At 41.4% G+C, this 12,345-nt stretch overlaps 1 protein-coding gene across 1 annotated transcript in view; it reads left to right on the top strand.

The window, feature by feature from the left end:
* The first annotated feature begins 398 nt into the window (after window positions 1–398).
* Window positions 399–12,345, top strand: part of LOC138970185 (fibropellin-3-like) — a 23,030-nt gene continuing 11,083 nt past the window's right edge. The window contains exon 1 of the mRNA XM_070342679.1: window positions 399–651. Coding sequence (XP_070198780.1) covers window positions 612–651 — 40 coding nt within the window. The 5' untranslated portion in view covers window positions 399–611. The remainder of the gene's footprint in view (window positions 652–12,345) is intronic.

Genomic DNA, 12,345 nt, shown 5'->3' with positions numbered 1-12,345 from the left:
AAGGAAAGGCCCTGCTTCTCCGCGTGGGGTACGAAACTCAAACACACACACATACACACACACACAGATATCCTGAGGCCCAATGCATAGCGTCACCCCTAAAATGTACTCATGGACTGAGCTGTAAGCGATTGGACTCGTCTACTTTGGTCAGTGCGGGTAGGGAGGGCTGTTCCAAGTACAAAGCGACTGTTCGCATGATCGCCCCTAATATGCATGCATGGACTCGGCCGTCAGCGAAGAGATGGGTCCATTTACTTGAAAGTGGGTAGAGAGGGTAGAATTGAGTTCGCTGCGAACAGTTCGCCGCGAACATAGCGTTGCTTACAACATGAAAACTTTTTGTCTCTTCGCGAACAGAACGTCCGCTCTATGCAACGCACCCCTGCAGAACGGCAAACAACGGCAAACGTCGCGGCGGCAACATTACGTCACGTGGTGCAGCGTCGTTATAAAACGGTCTGTCGCATCAGATTCGGGTACAGTCCACCCAGAAATATTCCCCCTGAAATAACCCCGAGGGAGAAAGAATCTAGAACTGTGCAAGCAAGGAAAACCACGCCCTTTTTTGTGATACAAGAAAGAGAGGGACGATTCTTCTTACTTTCAAGATGAATACATTGTGCATCGTTCTGCTTGTGAGCCTCACAGGTAAGAGAAATTTGGTTCAATATTGTGTGTGTTTACCTGTGGTTGTGCGTGTCTCACCTGTCCTTTTTCCTCCATCTTTTGCCAGAATGGAAAAAAAGACGCTTTCATTTATGAAAATCGCTTAGACTCACAAGCGGAAGACACAGACAGACGTAGACACAGACCCACACTCGAAACACAAAGGCACAGACCAATATCTAGACCACCTCACCTACACACCCACACCCACAAACACACACACACACACACGCACACACACACACCCACACACACATCAACACATACACCCACACACACCCACACACACACACACGCGCGCGAGCGAACACAATTAGTAACGGTCCATGTGGGAAGATACTCTTGTCACAGGTAAAATGCCTAAAGGGGGATACTGTTGTCAACGAGAAAATCTACACTGGTTGTGATAAATGTGACAAAAGTGACAAATGTAACACAAGTGAACAATGTGAAAATGTGAAAAAGTGTCAACAGTGACAAATTTGACAAAGTAACAAGTGAAACACGTGTGACGAATACATGACAAAACAGACAAAATGTGACAATAGTCAAAACTTGACTAAATGTAAAAAATACATACACAAATTGTCCATTAGTGGTATTTGTCCATTATAGAGGAGATTAGGTTTACAAAAATAAGATTATTTATTTTTTTTTATATTCTTCTTATTTAACAAAAACCAAACCGCTATTATGTCATAAATCAGGCTGTTGATTAAAAAATGTAAGAATTTGTTTGAAAAAAGAAAAAGACATGAAGAAGGATGCTACCCGCCTGTTAAAAGAAAAAAAAAAAAAAAGGGACAAAAAAGGTTAGTGGCAGCCTGCATGCAACCGAGGCCTCCCCCCCCCCCCCCCCCAAAAAAAAAAGAAAAAAAAAAGAAGAACAAGTCGCGTAAGGCGAAATTACAACATTCAGTCAAGCTGTCGAACTAACAGAATGAAACTGAACTCACTGCATTTTTACAGCAAGAGCGTATACTCGTAGCATCGTCAGTCCACCGCTCGATGCAATGGCAGTGAAATTGACAAGAAGAGCGGGGTAGTAGTTGCGCTGAGAAGGATAGCACGCTTTTCTTTATCTCTATTCTTTTTAACTTTCTGAGCGTGTTTTTAATCCAAACATATCACATCTATATGTTTTTGGAATCAGGAACCCACAAGGAATAAGATGAAATTGTTTTTAAATCGATTTCGGAAATTTTATTTTAATAATCATTTTTGTATTTTTAATTATTCAGAGCTTGTTTTTAATCCAAACATAACATATTTATATGTTTTTGCAATCAGAAAATGATGAAGAATAAGATAAACGTAAATTTGGATCGCTTTCAAAACAATATTTTGTTTTTACAATTTTCAGATTTTTAATGACCAAAGTCATTAATTAATTTTTAAGCCACCAAGCTGAAATGCAATACCGAAGTCCGGCCTTCGTCGAAGATTGCTGGGCCAAAATGTCAGTTAATCTGATTGAAAAATGAGGGTGTGACAGTGCCGCCTCAACATTTACAAAAAGCCGGATATGACGTCATCAAAGATATTTATCGAAAAAAAGAAAACAACGTCCGGGGATATCATTCCCATGAACTCTCACGTCAAATTTCATAAAGATCGGTCCAGTAGTTTGGTCTGAATCGCTCTACACACACACACACACACACACAGACAGACAGACACACATACACACACACACACACACACACACACACACACACACACACACACACACACATACACCACGACCCTCGTCTCGATTCCCCCCTCTACGTTAAAACATTTAGTCAAAACTTGACTAAATGTAAAAAAGAAAACGAAAATAATAATACAAATAAAAAAGAATTTATAAAAACAACAACAGAAAAATGAGACACAAATGACAAATGTGACCAAAGTGACAAATGTGACATGTAAAAAAGTGACAAATGTGACCAAAATGACCAAAGTGACTAAAGTGACAATTGTGACCAAAGTGACAAATGTGAAAAAAGGGACAAATGTGAAAAGGGGACACATGTGCCAAATGTTCTGAATGTTCTAAATGTGACAAATGATGAGTGATATCTGTGTCTGGAACCTGGCGTTTGCAAACGTATTTAGGTATCCGGTTATGTAATTAGTTAGTTTTCTACCACTAATAGATCATGTTCTCATTTGTCGCTGCTCCGCCCTCTGACTTATACTTTGTCTGTCTCTTTCTGTCTGACTGTCTGTCTGTCTGTCTGTCTATCTCTTTCAATGACTCTCTTTCTTTGTCTGTCTGCTTTTATCTTTCTCTGTGTCTTTCTCTACCTGTCTGTCTTTGTCTGTTTGTCTCTTTCTCTCTTTGTTTTTAAATTTTTTATCTCAGGGCTTAGCATTCTGTTGCTGCATGTCTTGCGACATAACAGCCGGGACGATTTTGCGACAATCTCGTTTCCGCCCGTTCCCCACAGGCTCAAAGTAACTGCAATTGCGACAATTTATAGTTGATGTGCGCTGGCAAATTCATCGTGCCTACCTTCTTTATCCCTCTCTGTCTGTCTCTCTGTCTGTCTCTCACTCTGTTTGTCTGTCTCTGTCTCTATGTCGGTCTACTGTGACCGGCTGCATGTCGGAAGTGAAGTGTTAGCGTCTGACAGTCACAGAATCGTCTTTCTACCAAAACATACCGAACAACCTCTCTGTCTACATACGGTACCTTGACAGCTGTTATTGTCGCAAGAAGCATGCGGCTATTGTTAGTTTTAAACTTGTGTCCCCTCCAAACAAAACATCAGACGGCCCCTTTTTCTTCTTGAATTTCTGTTGTTCGCTTTTCCGGACAAAAACCTGACCTCAATTCAATGTTGGTCTTGAACTCGCTTTGCTAGTGATCCAAAGGTCACGGTAGGTCACGTACTGAAGCATGGAAGTAGAGGAAAACTGTATTTTTATGCAAATATGCATTCTTATTTTCCAACCCACTGCCACACGTTATTTTGGAAACTGCGTTGAGACCAAAACTTAAGAAGCGCATTGACTATCAGTCTCAGTGACAGAACCGCTCAAGTCTATCCAAAATACCCACACGGTTAAAGTCATTTATCAATCAATCAATATGAGGCTTATATCGCGCGTATTCCGTGGGTACAGTTCTAAGCGCAGGTATTTTTAATTTTTAATTTTTTTTATGCAATTTATATTGCGCACATATTCAAGGCGCAGGGATTTATTTATGCCGTGTGAGATGGAATTTATTTACACAATACATCACGCATTCACATCGGCCAGCAGATAGCAGCCATTTCGGCGCATATCCTACTTTTCACGGCCTATTATTCCAAGTCACACGGGTATTTTGGTGGACATTTTTATCTATGCCAATACAATTTTGTCAGGAAAGACCCTCAGTTTTGGCAATCGTGGGATCTTTAACGTGCACACCCCAATGTGGTGTACACGAAGGGACCTCGGTTTTTCGTCTCATCCGAAAGACTAGCACTTGAACCCACCACCTAGTCAGAAAAAAAGAAATTACGACATGCAGGTTTTCAAATCATATTTTTGCAAAGCATCTGCACAAGCATGTGTGCCTCTTTGAGTATGTTCGTGGCTGCTTTCATGGGGTGCCTGTATCCTCAGGAATTTGAGGATTTCTTTATCTCTTTTTTTCTGACACCGTTGATTTAACGTCATTTTTACAGGACAGGTTATTTTTCCTTTCAGTTATAAGTTGTAGTAGTTTGACCTTATTGTTTTAGTACAAGTAGAGCTCGTTCACCGGTAGCAAAGACTCATTCAGTCCGTCAGTGTGTCTGACTGTGTGTGATGGGGGGGGGGGGACCTCTCCCGTGACTGGCCACCTGCAATGTACGGGCAGGTTTGCACTGGCCCTGGGGTGTCTGTTCATGAGAGGGACTGCTGTAGCAGTAAAACTAGTGTGATACAGAAGTAATCAATTTATCCACTTTACTAATATTCGTGTTTTTATGCTCAAATATTATGTTTTTATTTTCAAATACTCTGCAACACATGTAACCCAAATACAACATGTGCCCGTACAATACCGCTTCTTTTAATGAAAACATTGCTTCGGCCGTGTTGATTTTTAATCAACCAATTTTCTTGTCTTCTGTTATTTCGGGTCGTGTCCTTGAGTTACCCTCTTGCCTGCGTATGTAGCAAAACATCTGCTTGAATGACGATGATAGGAACAAGTCTCACTACCCCGGGTCACGACGCTATCACGGATCTAAAATAAAGTCACGGCGCGATTGTGTCCCTTTGCTAATTCAAATCGGATGGGTAATACAAGAGATTGTTTGGATTTCACGATAAAAACAAACTTACCTGACATTTATGTTTAATTTTGAAAGAAAAGTGCGTTTGGAGAGAGAGAGAGAGAGAGAGAGAGAGAGAGAGAGAGAGAGAGAGAGAGAGAGAGAGAGAGAGAGAGAGAGAGAGAGAGAGAGAGAGAGAGAGAGAGAGAGCGGAGGAGGAGAAAGAGAGAGATAAAGGGAGGAGACAGAGTGTGAGAGATAGAGAGAGAAAGAAAGAGCGAGATAGAGACATGCAGGGACGGAGACAGAAATAGAGAGAAAGAGGGAGAGAGAGAAAAAGAGAAAGAGAGGACGAGTAAGAAAGAGGGAGACAGAGATTATAGTCTGAAGAGACACTTTTTTGTAGAGTCTTTTTTTTTAACAGAAAACTCAGTGCTAAGGCTCCGTCCGGCCAGGTTCGCGTAGTCGACTTCGCCCAATGAATGCCAGGCTTACGGAAAGGCACTTGGCCATGGTAATGGAGGTGACGGTGTCAGGGAATGTGTCGCAAGGCGTGACCGGATGATGCACTGTCACCCAATGCAAGAGCAGTGTAAAATGCGAGCACAATTATAATCCTCGCGTTGAAAAGCGTTGGAGGTCGTTATCTTTTGCAAAAGGTAAGAATGTATTTATGTCGCGGGATCGTGATTGAACTCTCACGTCGAATGTACGTCGGAATTAGCAAGTGTTTTTGGGAGAACAAATCGTGATGTTGTTGTTGAATTGGTTGGTGTTTCAAGTCTGACTCAATGTTTCTGAACATTTTCAGTTTATTTCACACACTTATCGCTTTAGCTCCAACAGCACTAAAGGTCTGCCTCCTTTTCAATTTGAATGTCATAACTGTGTTTGGTTGGGGTACGCCCGAGTTGGGGTATGTTCACAATTATGGAAATAATCAACGTAGAAGATGTTGTACCCGACAGTGCCTCACTCAGCAACAGGAGAACAGTTCTTCGTGCATTATATAGAATCATGTTTTTCAATACAATCAGAAAGTACAGTGATATTGTGCCAGCTGCTTGATAATATTTCTAAAAAGTTTTGCAAGAGAAATAATATGTAATGTTCCTTGAATGTTTTTTTTTATGGATTTGTAATTTAATTATATTAGGAATGGAGTTCCATATAAGTGCGCCAGAATATGACAGACTGGACTTGTACAAGTCAATTCTTGGAGTGGGGGTAATTAATTTGTTACATTTTCTATAATTAATTATTTTGAAATTCGAGGCAATGAGTGTAGGTGCATTACCTGACATAATTATATACATCATCACACCTTTGGTATAGGCAAATCTTAATTTGATAGGAAGAACTTGCAATCGTTTATAATCAGACATGGAAAGATGTATTTTTAAAAAACAATTTAACAGCTCGTCTATATGTAAACTGCCAACGTGTTTCAAAGTGTGTGCACTTGCAGAGTCCCACACTGTGGAAGCATAGTCAATAGCTGACTGAATATGTGCACAGTTTTCTTGAAATATTTTGTTCGATGTGTTTTTACAAAGTGTATCTACCTGTTTTGACCAAGACAGGTTATTGTCAATGGTTATTCCCAAGACTGTACGGCTATCAACTTCGGTAACATTTTGATTTTGTATTTGCAATGTCGGAAATCCAGATGTTAGATTTGGTCTTTTTTGCCTCGTGGTTAGTAGCATGCATTTAGTTTTATTTGGATTCAGTGACATATGGTTTAATTTAGTTCTGACCATTCTAGTAATCGATCAATGTTTTCTTGGAGGATATTTGCTAGAATTGTAGTATCATCTGCAAATAGTTCACACATGCATTTTACAAATAGAGGAAGGTCGTTTATATAGATAGAAAATAGTAATGGACCAAGAACAGAACCTTGTGGTACTCCAAACACTACTGTTTATTTACAAGAGTATGATTGTCTGGACTACTGCAACTCCCTTCTGGCAGGCCTCCCCGCCTCATCCATTCATGGCCTACAACGAGTCCAGAACGCCGCTGCCAGGCTGACGTTGAGGAAGACGAAGCGAGACCACATCACCCCCCTACTTCGCTCCTTGCACTGGCTCCCTGTCAACACACGAATCTCCTACAAACTGTCCACTCTGGTCTACAAGTGTTTCAACGACTCTGCTCCCGAGTACCTTCAATCATCCCTGGACCTGTACACCCAGCCCTCCGACCGTCCCCTTCGTTCTGCTGCTGACCCTCTCCGCCTCCACATCCCTCCCTCGAAACTCGCATCTGCTGGTCAGCGTGCATTCCCCTCCGCGGGCCCGTCCGTCTGGAACTCCCTGCCGCTTGAGCTTCGCCAGAGCCCCTCTCTTGACGCGTTCAAGAGTAGGTTGAAGACTCAGTTCTTCCCGTAGCTGGCTGCGACTTTCATGCTCGACGTGATGTGTTGTGCCCCAAAAGACATTCTTGTGCTGTGCTCTGTGAGAGGTGTTTTCTTTGTGCTTAATATTATTTTGTTTGGACCTAGCTATTGATGTGTACGTCGTTGTTAAACAGTTGTTTGTTGTATGTTTTCCAGGGTTTGCTAGTGTGTGATAGGGTTCGTGTCCGTCTGAAGATGTTAGTTTCTTTGTTAGTCCTATGTTGACAACTCTTTGACAAGCGCTTAGAACTGTACCCACGGAATACGCGCTATATAAGCTTCATTTTGATTGATTGATTGATTAATTGATTCAGGTAAGTACTTTGCTGTCTGTCTGACAGGAAAGATTTTAAAATGTTAACGGAATCTTTTGCAAGTCCATAAATCTCAAGCTTTTTAATAAAGAGTTTATGGTTAATTAGGTCAAAAGCTTTAGCTTTTCTTTTCTCGGAGAGAGAGAGAGAGAGACAGAGACAGAAACCAACAGAGAGAGAGAGAGAGAGAGAGAGAGAGAGAGAGAGAGAGAGAGAGAGAGAGAGAGAGAGCGAGAGTGAGAGCGACAATGACAATGACAATGATACATTCTTTAGTAACGAGGGTAATGACATAAGCAAACAGGTGTCTCCAGCGAGAGAGAGAGAGAGAGAGAGAGAGAGAGAGAGAGAGAGAGAGAGAGAGAGAGAGAGAGAGACAGAGAGAGAGAGACAGAGACAGAGAGACAGAGACAGAGACGCAGAGAGACAGAGAAAGACACGCTGTGAAGCTTTGACAGTTAATTTTCTTTAGCTAATTAGAGCCTCATCGACATGGAATATAAAACAAGTCGCGTAAGGCGAAAATACAATATTTAGTCAAGTAGCTGTCGAACTCACAGAATGAAACTGAACGCAATGCCATTTTTCAGCAAGACCGTATACTCGTAGCATCGTCAGTCCACCGCTCATGGCAAAGGCAGTGAAATTGACAAGAAGAGCGGGGTAGTAGTTGCGCTAAGAAGGATAGCACGCTTTTCTGTACCTCTCTTTGTTTTAACTTTCTGAGCGTGTTTTTAATCCAAACATATCATATCTATATGTTTTTGGAATCAGGAACCGACAAGGAATAAGATGAAAGTGTTTTTAAATTGATTTGGACAATTTAATTTTGATAATAATTTTTATATATTTAATTTTCAGAGCTTGTTTTTAATCCGAATATAACATATTTATATGTTTTTGGAATCAGCAAATGATGGAGAATAAGATAAACGTAAATTTGGATCGTTTTATAAATTTTTATTTTTTTTTACAATTTTCAGATTTTTAATGACCAAAGTCATTAATTAATTTTTAAGCCACCAAGCTAAAATGCAATACCGAAGTCCGGGCTTTGTCGAAGATTACTTGACCAAATTTCAACCAATTTGGTTGAAAAATGAGGGCGTGACAGTGCCGCCTCAACTTTCACGAAAAGCCGGATATGACGTCATCAAAGACATTTATCAAAAAAAAGAAAAAAACGTTCGGGGATTTCATACCCAGGAACTCTCATGTCAAATTTCATAAAGATCGGTCCAGTAGTTTAGTCTGAATCGCTCTACACACAGACACACACACACACACAGACACACAGACACACACACACACACACACGCACATACACCACGACCCTCGTTTCGATTCCCCCTCGATGTTAAAATATTTAGTCAAAACTTGACTAAATATAATGAACGTATTTATATGAAATATTGAAAATGAACGTATTTACAGGAAATTGAACAGAGGCAATTAAATAGAAAACCCACTTCAGAGTGCGACAGCAGTTTCATGCCAGTATCTATTATTTCAACGGAGCTTAACACATCTGTTGTGTGTCGCCCTAAAAAAAATGCTGCTTGCAAATAATATGAATATTATCGACCTCTCTCAGCCGTGGAAAACAGCATGAGTGGTTTCACAATTTGCTTCAACAGTTATGCTGCTGATAATGAAGTTAGTTAGTGGAACATGCCTGATAATGCAAAGTTGTGGAGCATGGTTTTTGCAGAATGCTTTAAAACAAATATTGGTTTTGCTAATTATGACATTATTTAGACTTTTATTTTGATATTTTCCATTTTGGACAGGGGTTGGGGGTAGGGGGAGGTGCGTTGGTATTGGACTGGGCTTGGACATTATGGTTTACGGGTTAGGCTATGTGTGTGTGTGTGTGTGTGTATGTGTGTGTGTATGTGTGCTGTGTGCGTGCATGCGTGTGTGGGTATGTGTGTGTGTGTGTGTGTGTGTGTGTGTGTGTGTGTGTGTGTGTGTGTGTGTGCGACTCGGGCCGAATTGTGAATTGGTTGAACGATAGGCGCTGAAACAGGACCAAAACAATAACTTCAAAAGCATCATCAGTAGCAGCGGCAGCAGCAGCAGCAGCAGCACCACCACCACCACCACCACCACCATTTTACATTTACCTCACGAACAAAAAATCCGACAGCGCAAGCCGTGGCTAGCTCTTTTTTTACATTTAGTCAAGTTATGACTAAATGTTTTAACATCGAGGGGGGAATCGAGACGAGGGTCGAGGTGTATGTGTGTGTGTCTGTGCGTGTGTGTGTGTGTGTGTGTGTGTGTGTGTAGAGCGATTCAGACTAAACTACTGGACCGATCTTTATGAAATTTGACATGAGAGTTCCTGGGTATGATATCCTCAGACAATTTTTTCATTTTTTTGATAAATGTCTTTGATGACGTCATATCCGGCTTTTCGTGAAAGTTGAGGCGGCACTGTCACGCCCTCATTTTTCAACCAAATTGGTTGAAATTTTGGTCAAGCAATCTTCGACAAAGCCCGGACTTCGGTATTGCATTTCAGCTTGGTGGCTTAAAAATTAATTAATGACTTTGGTCATTAAAAATCTGAAAATTGTAAAAAAAAATAAAAATTTATAAAACGATCCAAATTTACGTTCATCTTATTCTCCATCATTTTCTGATTCCAAAAACATATAAATATGTTATATTTGGATTAAAAACAAGCTCTGAAAATTAAATATATAAAAATTATTATCAAAATTAAATTGTCCAAATCAATTTAAAAACACTTTCATCTTATTCCTTGTCGGTTCCTGATTCCAAAAACATATAGATATGATATGTTTGGATTAAAAACACGCTCAGAAAGTTAAAACAAAGAGAGGTACAGAAAAGCGTGCTATCCTTCTTAGCGCAACTACTACCCCGCTCTTCTTGTCAATTTCACTGCCTTTGCCATGAGCGGTGGACTGACGATGCTACGAGTATACGGTCTTGCTGAAAAATGGCATTGCGTTCAGTTTCATTCTGTGAGTTCGACAGCTACTTGACTAAATGTTGTATTTTCGCCTTACGCGACTTGTTTTATTTTTTAACAAGACACAGATATGGTGACGTTCAAATTAAGAGATGATGATAAATGGTCACAGACTGCCACTTAGCCCCCCCCCCTCCCCCTCCCCCCTCCCCCCCAGGCCTAGTTGCCATCGAGGTTGTGCATTGAGAGACAACAAACACACGGGGATGGAAGGTGGTAGGTGGGGGGGTGGATATAAGGTGAGATCTCACCGATAGACTGAAGATTGAATCGCGCAACGGATCGAAAAAAATCCAATGTGTGTGTGGAGACAATGGGGGTCACCGTTACACGTTCGACAACCGCGTTCGGCACAAACAGTGAGAAATAGAGAGAGAGAGAGAGATAGAGAGAGAGAGGGAGAGAGAGAGAGAGAGAGAGAGAGAGAGAGAGGGAGGGAGAGGGAAAGAGAGAGAGAGAGTGTGTGAGATAGAAACAGAGAGAGACAAAGAGAGAAAAATAGAGAGAGGGAGGGGATAGAGAGGGAGAGAGAAAGAGAGGGAGGGAACGAACGAATGAACGAATGAACGAATGAACGACTGACGTCTGTGGCTGTGCGAGTGTATGTGTGTCTCTCCCTCCCGCTTCTCTCGCTCACACACGCTTTTTTCCATTCTCAAGTTATAATACGTCTTTATCTGTTGTTCTTTAATTTAAAAGCCGAGCTGTAGCGGCCTCTTTAAATCTTACGTACGCGGGTGGTAGAGCGAGACTGATTTTGTTGTCAGTGTGTTTAATTGGAGCGGTGGATATGGATGGTGCTTTACACAGCTGTTACTGCGCAAGCTGCTTACCACGGTCCACATTAGATTCTGCACAAACACCGACTTAGAGACATGTTTTGCCACGATGATATAAATGATAAAGTTATAACTGATGCTAACACGCAAACCTCACTGTGGTGACACAAAGGGCGAAGATGAGGGCAATACGTTTGAGTACACAAAATAGCTGATGTGTACATGTGTTGGGGGGGGGGGAGGGGTGGTGTGGTGTGTGTGAAGTATTTACAATTCAGGTTTAATTTCTAAATGTCATAAGAATGAAAGAGGAAGAGAGCGTGAGAGAGAGAGAGAGAGAGAGAGAGAGAGAGAGAGAGAGAGAGAGAGAGAGAGAGAGAGAGAGAGAGAGAGACTGAGAGTGAGAGAGAGAGAGAGAGACAAAGAGAGAGAGAGAGACAGAGAGAGAGACAGAGAGAGAAAAACAGAGAGAGAGAGAGAAAAACAGAGAGAGACAGAGTGAGACAGAGAGAGAACGATCGGGTTATTTCTGAATACCCAATCAAATCACTCCAGGTATTATCAGGGGGGGGGGGGGGTGGTGGTGGTGTGGTGTGTGTGAAGTACAGTAGAATCCGCTTAATAAGTCCACGTTTAATAAAGCCAGCCCCTTTTTGAGGCCAATTTCTGGCTGCACGGATTTTCACCTATGTTTTATGCTTAAAAAAATCCCGCTATATAAGGCCACCAACCCGCTTAATAAAGCCACTTTTGGGCTCGCGTTAGATGTGAAAAGCAATAACAGTGAGTCTGTAATCGCTGTCTGATCACTCACAGCTAATCCATGAATGGTTTTCAAAACAACCTGAAACGTTTTGGCCAGCCTCTTGTGAGTTTGAAATCACGTTAATCACGTTAAGTGCAAGTCAGTGGTCGTAAACAACTTTTCGTCCAG

Source organism: Littorina saxatilis, linkage group LG7, assembly GCF_037325665.1.
Source record: "Littorina saxatilis isolate snail1 linkage group LG7, US_GU_Lsax_2.0, whole genome shotgun sequence".
Taxonomy (NCBI): Eukaryota; Metazoa; Mollusca; class Gastropoda; order Littorinimorpha; family Littorinidae; genus Littorina; species Littorina saxatilis.
Note: the sequence above shows the minus strand (reverse complement) of the source record. Positions and strands in the feature narration are given on the sequence as shown.